We start from the raw sequence: 19,806 nt of genomic DNA on the forward strand, positions 1-19,806 counted from the left end.
CAGGAGGTTTTAGGAAAAAACAGGCAATCAGACTTACCATTTCTGTTTTGATCAGTGTTGGACTATTTTGGTGACAAGTACTTCCCTGAAAAGGGAACTAAAATTCTGCTGCTGTCAGGACCTTTATTAGACATACTGGCAACTGTTTCAGATCACAGGCTACATACAGCAAGAGTATGATGAAGGGCAAGCATTTTGTGAGTTAGATAAATGCCTTTTTGTTCCCCTCCTACGCTCACAGGGAGTGCAGCCCTGCAGATTAGATAAACAGCTGGGGCTCATTAGGAGTCAGCCAGCAATAAAAGCTAATCAGGCACCTGTTGGCAGTGAAGGCCTCCTGGCTCCGTTTAAAAGGCTTCCCCCCAGGCAGAAGGTGGGGGCAGGATTTGAGAAGGGAGGCTTGAGAACCAGAGGAGCCAAGCAGCTCAGTGAGTACAGGGGGGATGGTACCAGAGGGAAGTGGTGGGTGAAGTGGCCCAGGGCAAGGCTGCTGTGTTGGAACAGATGTAAAAGCCACACTGGCTGGCTGTCTCCTAGGGTCCCTGGGCTGAGCCCAGAATAGTGGGAAGGCATAGGATCCCCACACCCTTCCATTGGAAGGTTGCCCTACTGGAAGGGCAGCGGCAGCTGCCCAAAGATCTGCTGAAGAGGGGTGCTGATTCCCCTTGCTTGGGACTTGCCTGTCATGAGAATGGCGCAATAAATGGAGGCCCTTGCCTTTGAGAAGCCCCAAGGCTGCAGAAGAACCACTGTGAGTTTGAGTCATGCAAAAAACAACCAGGAATTACAGAACCACTAAGGGATGGACAAGGGACTTGTCACACCACACACTGCGCTTATATGCCTTTGTCACTGTAATATGAGCACTTCCCAATCTTTAAACACTTAATCTACACACTACTGCCTCCCTCTGCAGTGCAAAAAGTTATGTGGACCAGCCAGCCGTTCTGAGTTGTCTGGGGCTCCTGACAGGCAGGATAGCCAGCCTGAGAGTGCTGCTGGCTGGGAGCTGCTTAAATAAGCACTTCCTGGCCAGACCCTGCCTCTAGCACCCCACCTCCTGCCTAGAGCCTGCACTCCCTCCCCCCAGGCCAGAATCCTTTCCAGCGCCTATACCCCTTGCTGGGCCCATCATCATAAACCCCCTCTGAGAACCCACACCCGCTTCTGCAACTCAGTCCCCAACTCCCAAGCTCCCTTCTGCATCCCAGACTCCACATTCCGTGCCCACTTATCAAAATCTTGGAGCAGCACCCCCATCAAAAATTGTTGCCCACCCCATGATAGGATGACAGAGGCTTAAAAAAACAAACAAACAAAAAAACCCACCACTCTAGACCCTTTTTCCTAAAGGAAATTAGTCGTGAATGTTTTTAACTGCGCAAGTAATCACAAGCAATTTAGATATGAATCTCTTTCACCAAAACATACCTGGATACCAGTGAAACAAATCAGCTGCTTTGAAGAGCTATTTACCTAACTCTACAATTTCCAGGGTTATTCATGAGGAATTTTACATTGAAATTTCATGAGTTTTGAGACTAGATGGGAAAGTACTGAGGTTATGCTTAAAGAAAGGACTGATGGAGGATTTTTTGGGGTGCTGATGCACCATATAAAGACCTGAGCTTATATGTTCAGACAAACAGCTGTGTGACTATCATATCTTCATACAGAACAAATTGGGCCAATTATTACCAACCTGTCTTTTTTTAAAGCTGGACCTGAAAAAATGTGAAGTTACACCCATTTTGTACATGAAAACTGGTGCCAAATAACTAACTAATCCATGAACACATTAGGGCTTGGGATGTGTACAAGATGGATACATGCTCACACTGGCAAGTAGACTAAAAGTTATCTAAAATAGACTCAGACTTCAGACCTTATGAAGATTTATCCAGCAATCAAAGACTATGAAAATTTAGGGCTTTGCTACACAACACCAAGTACTATGTAATTGAAAAGCAATTTTAAGTACGTATATGGATTCAACAAAATGTTTAGAGAGATGCAAGGGCCCAGTTTTGTAAAGTGCTAAGCACCTGCAGCTCCCAGGTTCAAATCCTAACTGCTATTCAAATCTTAACTCCTTATGGACTGATTCTTCAAACGTTCCCTAGCAGGAATAATGCTAACTGATTCAAATAGCACAATAATACATACACATCGGTACAGTTAGCCTTTAAACCAAATTCTTCATTGTTTGTGGACGCAGCCTGAGCTTCTGTTGTGTGTATTAAAAAATGAAAACCCAAGTTGTTTGCTTTTGTTGAAAGGGTACTTACCGCATGTCCCAATACAGCATGAGCTATTTCATGGCCCAAAATGAAAGAGAGCTGGTGAATATCTGATACTGCATTTAGCAAACCAGTGAAAACAAAAACTTGTCCATTCTGTGAGGAAAAAGAAATAAAAGCCATTATAATAGGAGCTGTGCAAACATGCTGCATTCTTCAATATTGTTACTGATTTCTGCGTTTGGATTTTACTTACTGGAAGTACAAAAGCATTTATGCCTGGTTCTTCCACCACATGGATAACCCACGTGAACTCTGAAACCTGTGGGATATCCTGGTTGCTTTCAGATAGATGACCAACAACTTTTTTCACTAGCTGGTAGCGCGGGTCTCTCTCAGATAATATCTTATTTTTAAACTGTTCCATCCACTAGAAAAAGAGAAGTTATTGATTTCGATACAGAGTAAAGAAAGCAGTTTGGAGCCCACGCTGATCCGCTACATCCACACTACAGCGATCTGTTAACAGAAGTTAATGTCAGAAGAAATCTTCCTGCAAAACTTCTGTTGACAGAGCACATCCACACATAAAAGCTGACCGAAAGAGCAAACCACTGTTGACAGGGTGGCCAGACTGCCCGACCCTCTCTCGACAGAACAGCTAAGCAGAAGCTCAGCAAACAGGGCTGCCCAGTGAAGGGGTAGCCCTGTCTGTTGACAGAGGGCCCCCTGGAGAGTCTATATGGCTTTTCTGTCGACAAAGGTATCATTCCTCTTCACAGAGGCAGAATGCTATCTGCAGAAGTGCCAAGTTTTGTCAGACTGGTGACAAAAACTCTAGTTCAGATGTAGCCATAAGGTATATAAACGTAACGGTAAAAATGCTGTTCCCAACAGCACATGTAAGAATTCAGTCTCATACTCATTTCTCTTATGTATCAAGTCAATCACCCATGGAAAGCAATACAGCTCAGTTTTTCACAACTCTGTGCTATAAGTGTTGTATTGGATATCCAATAAACTCTTGAAATGCGCGATTTTGAGTTGCACTTAACTCGCATTGACAAGAGTTAACCACAACTCAAAATCCTGCTCCCCACAGCCATGGCTCAAGCCCTCCCCCCCCGGGCCCCGCTCACCATCCACACATTGCTCTGGCTCACCCCCAACCCCCGTGCCTGGCTCTGGCTCCAGCTCACCACCCCTCACAAGCAGCTCTGGCTCAATCCCCGAGCATGGCTCCAGCTCAATCCCCCCAGCCCTGGCTCAACCCCCGCCCCTTGCAGCCCTGGTTCAAAACTCCCCACACGGCTCTGGTTCAAACACCAGCCCACATACAAAGCTCCAGCTCAACTCCTACTCCCTGCCCCCCTCCCCAGTCCTAACCCACCCTAGGCTTAACCCCCAGCTTCCTCCCATGGCCCCAACTCACCCCCAGGCTTAACCCTCCCCAGCTGCCGCCCAAACCCCAGGCTTTACCTTTCTAAAGGAGCTCCAGGTACTCCCACTGCTTCCCTGGCTGCAGAACATGTGTTCTGCCAGGGAAAAAAGCCACCCTGACTTACGTGAAATTCTAGTTACACAAGGGCATGTGGGAACACAACCCTTGCGTAACTTGAGGGACTACTGTAATAAAATTGCATATGCTACCAAGTAATATTTCTATTTACACAAAATGACTAAATATTAGACTATACAGTACAAAAATCATAAGACAATGTGGGAGCAGAATAGAAGGAACATGGCTGCAGGACACTGACACTGCCTGATGTATGATTGAGAGAAGCTCCATGAAGGAGGAGAATCATGTATATCCCACAAATTATGACCAAATCCCAAAAAAGGCTCAAAAGTGGTATGGAAACTTAGGCAGAGAACAGCACATAGTATAAAAGAGAAAAATCTAAATAAAAATAAAATATCTACGTAATGAGCAATAACGTTAAAAATCTTTGTAAAGACTGTGTGTCACATTTTAACCATCACGTGTTCCTGAAGAAGCGACTATAAACCAAGGTGCTCACAAAGTTGAAGCTTTGGGAAAAGGCTTGTTTAAACAGTTGGGTGTGTTGGGGGACAATCACTGACCCGGGGAATTATAATTGCTGAACTATGAGGTCCCACTGTCGTGAAGGGGTAATAGACCAAGTCTGTGCCCAGGAACTTTGTCACTAGCCAAAGAAAGAGACATGGGGGGAGCTGACCCAGCCAAAGGGAAGCTTAAAGAGCAGATAGGTCCAATACCCAAACTGAAGGCTAGTGTGAGGCCAGAAGACGGAGCCTGACTAAGGTTGTGACTCACAACAAACAACAGGAACTTGGATTGAGTTCTTGTGTGAAATGGACGACTTTTTCTTTCAAGCAACTCACCATATCATATTCCATCTGTGACAACTGCATTAACTGTTCCTTCCCAAACACTAACAGTCGAGCACGCCCAGTGATTGGTGTCTCCTCCAAGTGAGTAAAATAAAACACTATAAATAAAACTGTCAAGCTACAAAGACCCATGAGTATCTTCCATTTGTTTTTTCTTGCACTCTCTTTAAAGAGTTCCTGTTTGTTAGGTGGCAGCGCCTTCCACCATTTTCTGATGCTCCTGCAAGACAAACACTGTACATTTATAAAGTGCGTAGTCCACAGTAAGTGAAGAGAGGCTGTACAAATTACTGTTTGTAAAGTAAAGGTTGAATCTCTCCAATCAGGTACCCACAGGTCCTGACTGGTGGTGCACAAGAGAATTTGCCAGATCGCAGGAGGTCAATATTGTCTAGCAGCATTACCAACACTTCCACTGCTCACTGGTATCTTAGAAAACACTTACAGTAAATTACAGCTAAACAACAGCACAGAACACAGAGCCAGGACTGGTGGCTGGAAACAAACTTTATTGGACCATGGGAAACGTGGTCACACCCAGAATATGTGGTCATCTGGCTAACTAAAATCAGGTCAGATTAAGGATGTTGCCAGACTAGAGAAATTCAACCTGTACTAGAATACCCTTAGATGAAAAAAGTCAAGAGAGTCATTAAATGGTATGCATTCTGTGAACCCACTGCAATATTTTCTTCAAGGAACAGAAATGTCTCACGTGGCAGATGCTTGCTTTTTTAATAAAAAGTATTCCAACCTTAGTTTTTCATCTGGTTAAAAACAGCATGTTAGTCTTTGAATGAATTTGCAAGACAATCAACAAGAACTGACCAAAAGTAAGTACATGCAAAAAGTACATGTTGAATTTATTATGCATGTATGGCAGAGAATTAATTTAAATTTCTGGGCAGGAGCTGAACAATTAGAACTCAGCTTAAACGCATGTGGCACATTTGCAAATTCAGCTTAGGCTGAAGGCAACAGAGTCAAGACTTGGCAGATTTCAAGACTTTGCAGGCCCCTAGACAAGATGTGGCCCAGCTCCATGCTTGCAGAAAACGTGAGCTGGGTTCAAACAACTTTCAGGGCTGCTGGGAGCACACCACACTGCCCCACTTCACTGCCGCGGCCTGCATCAGAAACAGTAGCAGCAGCCAGGAGCCTCTGGCCCTTTTGAATCACTGGGCCCCAGGAACAGTTGTCTCCTTTTGCACCCTCCTTCCTGAGAGCAGTTTTAGCTGCAGGCAGGGAGAATGAGAACCACTATTTTATTGCAGCCTGAAATCAACATGTCAGAATTTTGTCAGCAGCTGTTGCTGCTCTCCAACATGCTGCAGAGAAGCAGACAGCTGAGGTACCACTGAGTTCTTGGCTTCTGCCTGGGACCACATCTCTGGTAAACATGAAGTACATCTACTCTTTACGAAGACAGATGAGATAGTACTTTAGCTCCACCAAACAAATCACTAGCCATTATCCTCAGTTAAAGGCTCTCAGTTTAAAAAAAAACAAAACCCCACAACCAAGTGTTTCTTTTGTGAGGTCCTGGATAAACTGTATTGTAGTAGCCGGAAATATCTCTTTGGTGTATGGACTCTTTTGGTTTAAAAATGAAAATACTTCCAACTCCAAGCAAAAATCCTGCAATGCTTTTCAGAAACATTTAGCTTTACACACACAGATTAGTGCCATTAACATTAATGAGACTACTCATAGTGCGTATAAATGTATGTCTTCGAAGGACAGGGTCTTACTCTAAGAGAAAATAGAATAATATTTTACCTTCCAAGAATGATAGCAAACAGCTTCTGAACGGGTTTAAGTATAATCCACAATAGAGGCACTGGAGCAGCCTGAAGTGATGATGATGTGTGAAAAAGCCTGATGATCTGAACATCCCAAGCAGGAATGCAATTTTGGAACCGCAGTGGAGCAAGTCTTTGGAATAACACAAGCTCTTCCAACACCCGTTGCGAGGCCAGGAAACAACGACTTCTACAGCTACTATGCATGTCTGTGCATACATTTATATTCTTGGCATTCAAAAAACATCTTTGGCTCTGATTAATAAATTTTCTATAAAAGTTAGAACTTCCAATCATAAAATAATAGCCGGTGTTGCTGTTTCTCTCTAATTGCTGGCATTTGTCCAGTATATGTTTTGTTTGAATCTGGCCATGTTGATGCAAAGCTTCAACAGAAGACCTATAAAGATTATTGCACTTAGCCTGACTGGCCCAAGAAGTTAAGCGAAATAGAATGCAGTTCCTACCAGCTATCTTATAGAAGGCATTCATCTCTCTTTTCTTTATCCTGAAACAAAAAGACATAGTTGATGAGATCTTAAGAATATAACTAAAGCCATTCTTGAGTTACACGACTTTAGTTTAACAAAAATATCCCAATTGTTTGCCAACAGTCTCAGAATTATTACCATCTGGGCTTGTCTACACTAGTTCCCTACTTCTGAGGAGTAGCGAGTCCTTTTTCTCCCTTTGAAGTAAAGGGACTTCGAAGTTGCTTAGGCACTTCAAAGTACCAGCGAGTTCGCTGCAGCTACATGCGAGCCGGCACTTCAAAGTTTAACACTTCGAAGTTGCCACAGGGGAGAATTAGCTTAATTAAGTACTGCATATGCAGCGCAGCACAGCACTTCATTAATCATCTCCCGACACCTTACCTACCATGCTCCCTTCGAAGTAGGGAGCTAGTGTGGACAAGCCCTAACTTCCATTATGTACTGATAACAGCTTTCAGTTGCACGGAAAAAATATTAAACTGTGCAACTGAAAGCATACAAAAGATACTCCTCTTGGTCTCTTTTTCTTAAAGACATTAAAATATTGTTTCAGAGGAAACTGGCAAGCAGATGCTCCTTATTCAGAAGGCATAAAAACCAGGTAACAGTGTGGTTATCTACATTAAGCTCTTTAATTTGAATATTTGCCTAATTTACCTCTGGCAGAAGGAGGATTACTTTTGTTATATAATTGGAACTTAGCACATGTGCCTATACTCCTTTTTAGGTGCACGTATTTTGAGTGCACAAAACAAAGCTGATATAATGTCAATTAACTGATACAGAAACTCCTTCAAGAAAGTCAATTGCCATAAAACCACCCCTACACAAGAACAAATCTTACTGAACAGTTAAACTATGCTGCTGCAACAACCTTTACATAGCAATAATTTGCATGTTATCAGACCTGGTAAGGAAGCCCAGTCTCTTTACTATTAATTCAAACCGACAACAAAAGATCCCATATACTTCATTAACTGCTTTTTACACTTCAATCAAGGAGGCAACTATCATTTTCTCTATGCATTACTCATGTGCAAGCTAACTTACAAACATTCTTCATAACTCCTGCTCCAATTGATGTGGCCCTTAAAAAAAAAGTGTTTTGATCATCCAAGGTACAAGGATGAGCAAAGACTTTAAAACTACTGAAAGCTCAATCTGCAAAAACATCAAGGGCATTTATCTTGCACATGAGAGGAACCTGTCCCACCAAGCTTCATTGTTTATATTAAAGTCATGTATAAGTAGCATCTGGACATCAGGGTAATAAGCACTTTAGGAATCCTTTTTTTTTTTTTTTGGTAAAGCTAGGATTAGCACAGCTACTTCTCTGAGGCTATTAATAGATCCTCTGACAAGGCTGTCTGATTCTGGGACAACACAACAGTAGGCATGGCAGGATTTGTTTTTACATCAGTAAATGTTGCTCTCACTCCCCTAACCGTCCCCCCACAAACTGTCCAAAATCACATCTCCGCCGCTAAAAACCCACATTCGTAGAGCTTAAGGAGTTTCAAAAAAACACGGAGCCCTGCGCCCACTCCAATGCATCTGAGGCACGGGGTTCTGCCCCCCTAACAAATGGGCTACCCCAGGAGTCTGCAACCTGCACCTCGGGAGCCCCATGTGGCTCTTTAAGAACCCCTTTGTGACTTCTGACGCTGTAATTGCTGAGTTTAAAACAAAAAACAACCTCCTGCTTTCTGATGAACGATGAACGTCCGGACTGCCCTGAACAGGCAGGGCACCGCAAACCACGCTGCGCGCGCTGCTCCTGATTTGGCATTATAAGTCCGTCTCATGTTCACGTGCGCGGGACCTCCCGGGAGTCCGACACGGAACTAAAAACGATGGGTCTTGCTAGGTTGCTGGCCCACCCCTGGGTTAGCCCGTGAACTACGTCAGCACCGCCGGCTGGTTCGGAACTTACAGACTCACGCAGTCGTCCCTCTCACCCCCCCCCACGACTTTTTCAGACTTCCCGCCTGATTACGTGGTCTGTGTTACAACGCTGAGTTTGGGGGGGAGGGGGGCTCGCTTTTTAAATCCCAACCGCCAGGGCTGTTGAATAACTGCCGTCCGAACATCGCCCCTCCCCCAACAGCCTCCCACCCATTACGAACACGCAAAACCATCCAAACAAAAGGCTGAAAGGGCCCTCACCCGCCGCAGGCACGCAGCCTGACACCCGGCCCGGCCCGGCCCGGCCAGCGCAAGCGCCGAGCCTGGAATCCGCCACGGCCCCCCCGCCCGCTCCCTTCCCCACCAAGGCCCAGCCGCGCTCACGCGCAACGGCCTCCAAACTGGGCACAGCCCCGCCTACGCGGAGCTGCACCCTCTACTCACCGCCCCACGATGGCGCTATCCTGAGCCGAAAGGGGACGAAGTAGGGCGGGGCGGGGCGAGGAGGCAGCAGGCCCCGCCGCCGCTCTGATGGCCCCACCCCCTCCATTAAGGCCACGCCCACATCCCCTGGCTCGGCCTGCGACTAAAAAGGTCGCCACTGACGCTCATAGCCCCGCCCATTAACTGTGGCGTTACAATACCCCGCCTTATCGGCCTTCTTGCCCACTGCCATATAGCCCCGCCCCCAGGCTGGTGGCTCTGTCCCACCATCTTGTTTTGCCTGGGTGGGGCTCTGTTTGGGAGTCCTTCTGCTCTGCAGAACGAGTCAGCGCTCCCCGCAGAGCACTTGCGGGTCCCATTCCTGCTTCCTCAGCCCACACATTGGGGGTGGGACAGGAAGTGGGGCCACACCAGGAGAGTCCAGAGCCCACAGGTGGATGCCACAAACCCTCCTTCCCTTTCTCAGCAGCCCTCCTTTGTGTCTGCTAGCGCTGTGCAGCTGCTCAGGCTCAGCCCTACCATCTGTTGGGCCTCCTCTCACTTCCCTCCCTGCAGCTTCAAGTCCTATGCATGCTGCACCAGCCCCCCTAAACATACATGTTCCTATGGCACTTTGTTCCTCCCTGCTCTGCTTTATTCCCCAAGGTCCACTCTACCTAGGATTTCCAGGTTTCAACCAGAGCACCTGGTTGAAAAGTGACTCAGCTCTGGGCACCATTGCTAACTAGGCTATTAAAAGTACAGTTGGTGCTGGGTTGGAAGGCTCCCCACCTGGTTCCATCCACCTCCCAGGAAGCAGATGGCATGTCCGTCTAGCTCCTGGGCAGAGAGGCAGCTGTAGGGGCTCTGTGCATTTCCCCTGCTCTAAGGCTGTGTCTACACTAGCGTTCAACTTCAAAGGGAGCATGGTAAGTAGGGTGTTGGGAGATTACTAATAAAGTGCTGCAGTGCATATGCAGCACTTCATTCAGCTAATTCTCCCCTGCGGCAACTTTGGGCCGCGTCTACACATGCACGCTACTTCGAAGTAGCGGCGCCAACTTTGAAATAGCGCCCATCACGGCTACACGTGTTGGGCGCTATTTTGAAGTTGAAATCGACGTTAGGTGGCGAGACGTCGAAGTCGCTAACCCCATGTGGGGATGGGAATAGCGCCCTACTTCGAAGGTGAACGTCGAAGTAGGGCACGTGTAGATGATCCGCGTCCCGCAACATCGAAATAGCGGGGTCCGCCATGGTGGCCATCAGCTGAGGGGTTGAGAGACGCTCTCTCTCCAGCCCCTGCGGGGCTCTATGGTCACCGTGTGCAGCAGCCCTCAGCCCAGGGCTTCTGGCTCCTGCTGCCGCAGCTGGGGATCCATGCTACAGGCACAGGGTCTGCAACCAGTTGTCGGCTCTGTGGATCTTGTGTCGTTTAGTGCAACTGTGTCTGGGAGGGGCCCTTTAAGGGAGCGGCTTGCTGATGAGTCCGCCCTGTGACCCTGTCTGCAGCTGTTCCTGGCACCCTTATTTCGATGTGTGCTACTTTGGCGTGTAGACTTTCCCTCGCAGCGCCTATTTCGATGTGCTGCTGCCCAACGTCGAAGTTGAACGTCGACGTTGCCAGCCCTGGAGGACGTGTAGACGTTATTCATCGAAATAGACTATTTCGATGTAGCGTGCACGTGTAGACGTAGCCTTGAAGTGTTAAACTTTGAAGTGCTGGCTTGCGTGTAGCCGCGGCTAACCGACCAGTACTTCTAAGAGCCTGGGCAACTTTGAAGTCCCTTTACTATTTAGTCTGAAAATTTTGAGAGGTAAAGGGACTTCGAAGTTGTACCCATGGGTTATCTGTGGCTACATGCAAGCCAACATTTCGAAGTTTAACACTTTGAAATTGCCCTGGGGTAGAATGAGCTTAATGAAGTGCTGCATATGCACCGCAGCACTTCATTAGTAATCTCCTGGCACCCCACTTAACATGCTCCTTTTGAAGTTGGGAGCTAGTGTAGACACAGCCTACTGTCAGTTCCACAGTTCCATTGGTTTCGACCTGCAATTTAGGAGACAGTGGTACATACCAGCCACCTCTCAGAAGCCACCCGAGGTAAGTGCTGCCTTGGGCCTGCACTTCTCACCACCTCCTGCACCAGCCTGGAGCCCCACAGTGTATCCAAACTCCCTCACAGAGACTACACCCACTGCCACAACTGCAATGGCTAGACAGTCATTGTGAAAAATCAGGATGGGGGTGGGGCTAATGGGTACCTGTATAAAAAAAGTCCCCCAAATTAGGACATCTGGTCACCCCACATGGACCCCCACTCCCGTATCCAAACTTCCTCAACTGTACACCATCTCTGTCACCCCCACCCCAGCCCTGAGTTCCCTCCAGCATTCCAAATCCCTCAGCCCAGAGCCCTCTCCTGCACTCCCAAACCCTCATTCTTGGTCCCACCTCAAAGCCCTCACCCCCAGCAAGAGCCCTCCCCCAGCCAGCTTCCTGCTCCAGCTCAGAGCATCCTCCCATACTCTGAACCCCTCATTTCTGGCCACACCCTGAAGCCTAGAGCCCTGCATATCCATGAACATCCACTCAAAATCTGTGGGTATCTGCAGCTCATTTTGGTGGATACAGATGTAGCTATCTGTGCAGGACTCTACAGACGCCTACACACCCAGCCCAGAGACCATATCCCCCCACACCCCAAATCCTGTGTCTCAGCCCAGAGCTCCATGCCACACTCGGAACCCATGTGTCCCAGCCTCCAACATGGAGCCCCAAACAGTTCATCTCCATGTCCCACCCCCGAGCCATCAACACCTCTCATATCCCAAGCTGGAGCCCACGCATGCATTCTTGAACCCCTCATATCTAGCCCCACTCCAGATCCCTTAGCAGCTATTCCTACCCTAGCCTGGTGAAAATGAGCAATTGGATGAAAGCAGGAGAGAGCAATGGAACAGGGGAGCTGAATAAGTAGTGCAGGTAGGACCTCCCAGAAGAGATGGGGCATTGGGGAAAGGGCAGGGTGTGCCACAGGGCAAGAGTGTTCAGTTTTGTGGATTAGAAAATTGGCAACCCTAGGTTTGGCTGCTGCATCCCTAGTCCCATCCAGTGTGACTCTTTCCCTAGGGATTGCTGGGCAACCAGGCCTTACTTCTAGCAACACCACTCATCACTGGACCTAACCAGGCTATTCATAGAATCACGGGCACATTCTTGTGTTCCTCAACTAACATCACTTATGCCATCATGTGCCAACAATGCCCAGATGCTTTGTGTATTGGACAGACTTCAAACTCTCTTAGACAAAGAATTAATGGGCACAAAACAGACATAAAAACACTCCCACTCCACAAACCGGTCAGCCAGCATTTTAATGGAGTGGGCCATTCTGTTAATGACCTGAAGGTTTGCGTCTTAGTGAAGAGGAATTTTCACACTACTTTGGAAAGAGAGGCTGCTGAACTCTCTTTTATATTCAAATTCTACACATTAACACAGGATGGGAAATTTTTAGGTCGTTATAGGGGCTCTTTTGCATACTTGGCTTAATCTAATCCTTGACACCTCCCCTTTCTGCCCCTCTACTCTCTGATTTGCTCACCTTGATAATATTTTTCTGATTTGTCAACCTTGATTACTATTTTTCGTTCTCTGTGCCTTAAATATTGAGTCTGTTTGGGTCTGGCTATGATCTGAAGAAGTGGGTCTGTCCCATGAAAGCTCATCACCTAATAAATTATTCTGTTAGTCTTTAAAGTGCTACTGGACTGCTTTTTTTGTTTTGATAGTATATAGACTAGCACTGTTTTCTCTCTGTTACGACTCCCTCCTGGAAGTTTTTGTCACAAAAAATGACCTCCACCATCAGCCAGAAACCAGGGTGCTTTCACACCTTATGTGAGTGGGGTAGTGGATCACAGACTTCAACAGGCCTTCCCTCAATCTTGAGAAAATGGCCAGCTGCTAACCCAGATGTATTTCCCTGCTAGCTACAAAGTACCTTTTAACATGTAGATACTATTACCAACAACACTCAAACCATCTTTGCCTAGGGAACTGGGGGTGTGACCTGAAAGGCAGGTGCTTCAGGTTCCTTGCCCACTCAATGGGTGCGGCTGTAAGGTGTGTGATGAAAGTGCCTATGGCATGGCAGCCTATGTGGACAGGCCTCTGTGTGGAAACAAAGGGCCCTTCCCAGGGAAAGGTGTGGAAGACCTTGGTCTCACTGCCTCCCAGACAGGGCTGCAAGCACCTTGGAATCACGCTGCTTGCTACATGTGATAAATGTCATTTTAGGATTTTGTTTTCTTCTGGTTCCCTGAGTTGCTCCTCATCCCTGACCCTCCCCTTCACTTCCAACCTAAAAACCATTCTTCTGTGAACATTCTCTTCCCCAGTGAGAAAAGCAGCATGTAGCTCCTTCTGGAGAAGGTTGTTGTAGTCAGAAATCCAATTGTGTTTGTCCAGGCCAGGAACTTCTGTGATGACACTAGTCAACTTAGTTGCTAGAAAGCCAGGAAGTATGAAATTGTCTTCTCTGTGTCCATCAGATTCAATAAAAAAATTCCTTTATAATAAAATCAAATTCTGTTGGTTCTATCACTGAGCCCAGCAGAAGCTGAAATTGCCACTCAGCAGGCAGGGTTTGGCTGAAACCAACCTGAGGCGTTGCTGCAGTCACACAAGTCTCTGCCTGCACCCAAAGGCTGAGCATGCCCCAATGAGTAAAGAGCAAAGAACTAAGCCTCAGTTTCCATATTTGTGTGCAGTATCTTCTGGAACTGCTGATCTGCATTACATTCCCCCGACTGTGCATTTCCCTCCCTTTCTTGTTGTTATCTAGCACAGGCCTCCTCTCTGTGCCTCAACAACACAACTTGTAAAATTTTTTTTTTTAAACTTTACATCACCTCACCCCTTGAACAGACTTCCTCCATCTTTCCATATGAGGGACTTTCCATCTTATTTCAAATCTCCCTTCCAAATGTCTTGCTGTCTCCTCTGTTAGTTACGTTCTGATTGTATTATTCAACTCTGTCTGGCATATGAGGTGTTCGAATGGCACAAAATAAGTGCTTGATCCTGCACATCTGGCTCACTCACCTATTAATGCAGGAGGGTGTTTGGAGTGCACAAAGAACACAAGATTCGGCCCCAACACTCTATTATGCTCTCTGTGTTTCGAAAAATGTCCGTGAATGACATTCCCACTCTCATTAAAATTTCAAGGCAAACAAACAGCAAATATAGCACAGATAATTACAGGATATCACTATCAGATACCAGTATGTTGTCTTATGTGAAAATCTGGCATATGTAGTTGCACAATTGGGTATGTATTAAGTGGTGGTGTTTTCTAAATAGACAGCTAGATCAAAAGCCACTATAACTAGTCATTTGTACAGCAATTGCTCTTGAACTTTAATGTATATATGTGCCTGGCACATTTATCTGAGGACCTCAGGGAGTGTTGAAGGGTTGTGTATTAGCCCCATTTTACAGGTGGAGGGACGGAAGTTAATGCTCACATCCTAGCCCCAGAACATACAATTCACTCCTGTGAAGAATGTCAGCATGAAGACTATGCATCAGATGACTCCCAGTTAAGCCTTATTCTGATGTTCTAGCTGGCACATACTTTATTTTGTCTCTCTGCCCAGAAGAGAAGTTCACCTAACCTAGGAAGCTGGGTTCAGAGCCATCCTTACCCATATACAGAATACACTGTTGTGTAGGGCACCACTGTGTCTTAATGCTCACCCACCTGCCTCTTCCTGTCCCTGTTCATTGGCTCAGCTTCTGAAAAGCCTGTCAGACCTAGTAGCAGAACCTGTGAAAGAACCATTCAAGTGGCAATGGAGCCATTTAACAGGCACTTACCAATCCACGTCAGTTTCTGACTTTACTGCATTACTAAACAGGAACTTAGTTTAAAATTAAAAGTATTTCATTCGTGTGTTGTTGAAGATTATAAAATCATATTTCTAAAATATCATAATCTTCCTCTCCCCCAGCTGCCATCAGGCACCAGTTAATAGTGCTGTGTAGGGCCCCATAAATCCTAAGGCAGTGGTGTCCAAAAGTAATTTACTGGATCACCACAGCCTGCCTCCTGCCCAGCCAGACCACCCCCCAGCTAGGCACGTCCCCCTCCACTCAGGCCACACCCCCAGATTACTCACCAGCGCTGCACCACAGGAGCCCGCCAGGGCCAGAGGAGCTGCCGCTGCCACCACACATTATCCCACTATGTAGTAGGGTGCAGAGGGGCCGGAGGCATGCCCCACGTGTGCAACTCTTCTGAGCTGCTGAGCTGCATTCACCACAGTCCACTTCCCGGTTCACCACATCTGGCTGCTCTCCATGTACGGTCAGGGACAGAATCTTTTCTGAAGTACCTGTTACCCATGTAGGCAGTGAAGAGGAAATTGCCAACAGAGCCTCACAAAAGCAATTCTCATACCCCTTCTTGTCCCAGGATCTATTTGGAGGTTGAAGGTTGGAAGGGAGGGCTTGGAGCAAAGCTTTGTGACTTACAGGGTATCTACTCTCCACCGCTTGTGCTCTCCAGATCCTGCCCCTGTACAGCATAATCACAGGATCCATTCTGGGCAAGAAAGGGCAATTGATTTATCCCTGGTGGTCCTCAGGCAAAATTGGGGTGAGAACTGATTCCAAGTTATTAGCTCAAATCACTAGAAAAACTTCCTCTCTTGTATGACTTACAGTGTCACCCTGTTGCCAGGCAATAGCTGAATTGTGTCCTTGCAGATCAGAGTCCTGTTTGGAGCAGAAATTGGCAACATGGAATCAGGTATTCTTCCAGTGTGGTTTGTTTATTTTTGGACAGAGGTGGTATCAGTCTGCAAAAAAATCCCTTTTGCAGAAACCTTAGGCAAGGCACCTCTGCAAAAACAGCCTGTCCCTAAAAACAGCTGTTTTGGACCACTGTATCTCCAAGCTGGCACAAAAGCTCACACTTCCTGATCCAAACCTCTGTGTTTTCCTTTTGGGAAATACCTGTAACTCAAAGCTTCTCCTCTGCGGCCACAGGTTTTTCAAAAGTGAGCCTGTATCTCTACACGCTGGAATCTCAGAGTGTTAAAAGCCAAACAAAAGAGAATGCTTTAATTAACCCATATGACCATTTTAATTTGGCCATTAGCACCTTTTGGTATAATTAAAATCTGAAGGTTTGCGAGTCCCAAACCTGTAAACATTTAGAAGTTGTCTACATGCATTAAACTGGAATAACTTTCCTCAGGTTTTGAATTTAAACCAATATACCTATATAACTCCACGGGTTGCTGTTCTTATAAACAGAATGAGAGCACCTTTTTTCAATTTAGCTTCTGCTGCTTTGGAAGTGGTTTACTGCTTTAATTAAACCAGTGTAATCCTACTGGTAGAAGTGGTTAAATTTTCCCATGTAGACAAGCCCTTATTTACATGAGTAACTTCTTGCGTGTAGTAACTGAATTCAATGGCATTGCATAAAATGACTCGTTTGCAGACTGGGAAACTTTGATGTACTGAGCTTCTGTTTAATTAGTTCTTACTGACTGCGTACATAAGAAGCATCTGTCAGCAGAAGTTGCTGTCAGAAGGGATTTCTCAGCAAAACTTCTGTCGACAGATAGCGTCAACACATAAAAGTGGATCGATCTTTTGATCTGCTTTGTTTACAGAAAGCGGCCACAAGCTCTGGCCGCTTTGTCGATAGAACAGGCCCTGAAACCCCAGAAGACAGGTTTGCATGGAGGGCAAGCCTTTCCAGGATCCTGGCCCCAAGCGCCCTTGAAGGTCTTCCCCCGCCTCCACCACTCCTCAGACCCACACTCCCTGCCCATGGTGAGGCTTGCCTACCTCCTCGAGAAGCAGTGTGTGCCTACTATGCCAGATCAGCCCCCAAGCTCACCCTGGTCCGAGGAAAGCTCCTGCTGGCCCTGATTCTGATGGGTGTCTCCCACTGCACCTGGGGAGATGATCCCGACAGGCAGCCTGTGGAGCCCGCCTGTGGTGCCCCAATGCCCCACCCATCCTCACCCCCTTGAGTGCTCAGGAGGTACTGTTGATACCCCAGCTCCGACTGGTGGGACCAGCTGGTCCTGGGGCAATGGGAAGACCACCAGTGGACACAACATTTCCAGATGCAGAAGGAGACCTTTCTCAAGCTGTGCACCTGACTCGCCCCTGCCCTTTAATGACAGAAAACCAGTATGTGACCAGGAATCCCCCTTTGAGAAGCAGGTTGCCATTGTGTTGTAGAAGTTGGCCACTCCTGGCAGCTACCGGTCCATGAGCAACCAATTCAGTGTTGGGAGGTCCATTGTCGGGGCTGTACTTATGCAGGTAAGGCACATTCAGGCTGCAGGCCCTGCATGTGGGGAGGGAAGGGTGGGAGGAGACAGGGGAGCTCACTGGGTCCAGGAGTGCTATCCTCACACTCTCTCTCATGTGCATGTCCAGTCCCCTCCCTTCGCAGGTGGTGCAGGCCATCAACACGATCCTGCTCCATAGGCTCATCCACATCACTGACTTGGGCGCCATTGTAGCTGGCTTCAATGCCGTAGCTTCCCCAATTGTTTCGGAGTGCTAGATGGGACTCACATCCCCATCCAGGCCCTGGAACACAGTGCTGCACACTGCATTAATAGAAAGGGCTATCACTCCATCATCATTCAGGTCCTGATGGACCACCGTGGACAATTCCTTGACGTGTATGCCAGGTGGTCAGGCTGGACCCATAGTGCCACTGTGTTCCAGAACTCCAGCCTGTGCCTGGGGACGGAGGCAGGAACATACATCTCCCACCAGTAGCAAGCGATCAGGGACAGGCAGATGCCTTTGTGCATGGTGGTGGATGCACATTTATACAAATATTTTCATTTTGCATGGCACATCACAAAAATAATTAATTAAAATTAGTCAGAGGGAATGGTTTAGTTATCCAAGCATCCGTGTGATGTACTCCCCATTCCCTGACACCAGGGTTCAAATCCTAGCAGGTTCAGTGAATCCCTACACCCTCCTGAAGGTGAGTGTTATGCCACTTAGGGTATGCTTTCACAGACAACTTACCCAAGTGTTTTGCACCCAGGTCCATGCACATAGGTTTGTCTAGTACAGGTGTGAGCACCTCATACCAATGCCATACCTGGGTTATTGTGTCATCGTTATTTCCACACTCACTCGTGTGTGTCTGGTGACGTATCTCATGGTTCTTTGTGTAGAGACACTCTAAGATTCTTTCCCGATCAATTGTGTCAACTGCAGAAGAAGTTGCCTTTTCTTTAGGGAAAATGCATGGGAAGGACAGCAGAGGATTAATGATTTTGCCTATATCCCCACAGCTGTTAAGTGGATGGATGCCAGCCTAAGTTAAAATGGAGCCTGGTCAGTATCCCATTCCCCATGCTCAGTAAACTAGCTTGAGCTTAGAATGCTTCCCAACCCAGGTCGAAGTATTTTTCTCTGTGGCTAGTAAGTGCAGTTGGGCTAAAACTCAAATAGTAACCCAGCTTTACTGTGAAGTGAAAATATAACCTTCCTGTCATTTGGTCAAGGCTTTGGAAATGGAAGTCCTGCATGTTTCGTGTGGCCAATAAAGTTCCCATAGTACTTTTCTTACATGTAAAGATTTCTCAGTGTGTCTGAACAACATATCCTCTCCTGACATGCTTGTGCAATTTACTATACATCAGCTGCCATCGTGGCTGTTATCCTGTAACAAAGAGATGGCTTCATTTCAGTGGGGTTGTTAGGTATTTAATTAATTTTAATTTATTATTCTATAGTCTATATCTCTCTTCTGTACTGGAAAGAAAAAAGTAAAATCAAAGTGTTGGAGTTAGTATGAAGTTTATCACAGAGATCCATCCACATAAAACACTGGGATCCAAAACGTATTCCTTGCAAAAGATGTCTTACAATTTAGCATAGTAATTTTGTTCCCAACATATCTGTAGAGAGATACTTTGAGAGCAGTGTTGCCTCTAAGCTGAGAGCTTGGGTGATCACCCAGGAGAGACAAAAATACTTAGCTGATTAACAGAATGCCCAGAGCCTGCAGCAGCTGGTAGCATGTGTTTCTAGTGGTGGTGCACATCCACATATGCCTCTGTGAACATAAAATTTATTCCGCACAGGGATGGAAAAAATTAAGAGAGAACCCTGTTTGAGAGATCCATGACTTATGAGCTATCTTTTATAACTTTAATGAAGGAGTCACAGCCAAAATTATAGTTGACTATGGAGTCCTCAGAATATCTCTTTCCATATGAAAGAACCATCTGTGTCATCTCAGATGTCGGTTTAACATTGCATTTTATTCAGGGTCTGATCTATGAACCGCCAGTACCCTTGATGGGTGATGAATACTCTCAACTTTCAGTGACTTCACTTGCCTTGCAGAGGTGCTCAGCATCGAGCTGGATCTGGCTGTAAGTCAAACACAATGCCATTTATATTACCTACCTTTACAGTTTTCCAAGATAAAAGTACATACACTTACACTCACTCTCTCTGGAAGATACCAGCCTCTGAGAGGTCAT

At 46.5% G+C, this 19,806-nt stretch overlaps 2 protein-coding genes across 7 annotated transcripts in view; both read right to left on the reverse strand.

Moving 5' to 3' along the window:
- The window catches only part of OMA1 (OMA1 zinc metallopeptidase), a 170,027-nt gene extending 160,686 nt beyond the window's left edge, over positions 1-9,341 (reverse strand). For 4 of the 6 annotated variants that reach the window (XM_075003236.1, XM_075003235.1, XM_075003230.1 and 1 more), the window contains exons 1-5: positions 9,265-9,341; positions 6,399-6,929; positions 4,611-4,839; positions 2,497-2,670; positions 2,289-2,396 (exon numbers count right to left, since the gene is read on the reverse strand). In XM_075003236.1, the coding sequence (XP_074859337.1) occupies positions 2,289-2,396; positions 2,497-2,670; positions 4,611-4,839; positions 6,399-6,913 (1,026 nt within the window). In that variant the 5' untranslated portion in view covers positions 6,914-6,929; positions 9,265-9,341. Of the gene's footprint in view, positions 1-2,288; positions 2,397-2,496; positions 2,671-4,610; positions 4,840-6,398; positions 6,930-8,611; positions 8,767-9,081; positions 9,161-9,264 lie in introns of those variants that run through there. The other 2 variants (XM_075003231.1, XM_075003233.1) reach the window with 2 other exon arrangements.
- A 9,899-nt stretch (positions 9,342-19,240) lies between these two features.
- The window catches only part of MYSM1 (Myb like, SWIRM and MPN domains 1), a 45,747-nt gene continuing 45,181 nt past the window's right edge, over positions 19,241-19,806 (reverse strand). Inside the window, exon 20 of the mRNA XM_075003358.1 lies at positions 19,241-19,693. Within this exon, the coding sequence (XP_074859459.1) occupies positions 19,673-19,693 (21 nt within the window). The 3' untranslated portion in view covers positions 19,241-19,672. The remainder of the gene's footprint in view (positions 19,694-19,806) is intronic.

This window comes from Carettochelys insculpta, chromosome 9, assembly GCF_033958435.1.
Source record: "Carettochelys insculpta isolate YL-2023 chromosome 9, ASM3395843v1, whole genome shotgun sequence".
Lineage (NCBI taxonomy): Eukaryota > Metazoa > Chordata > Testudines > Carettochelyidae > Carettochelys > Carettochelys insculpta.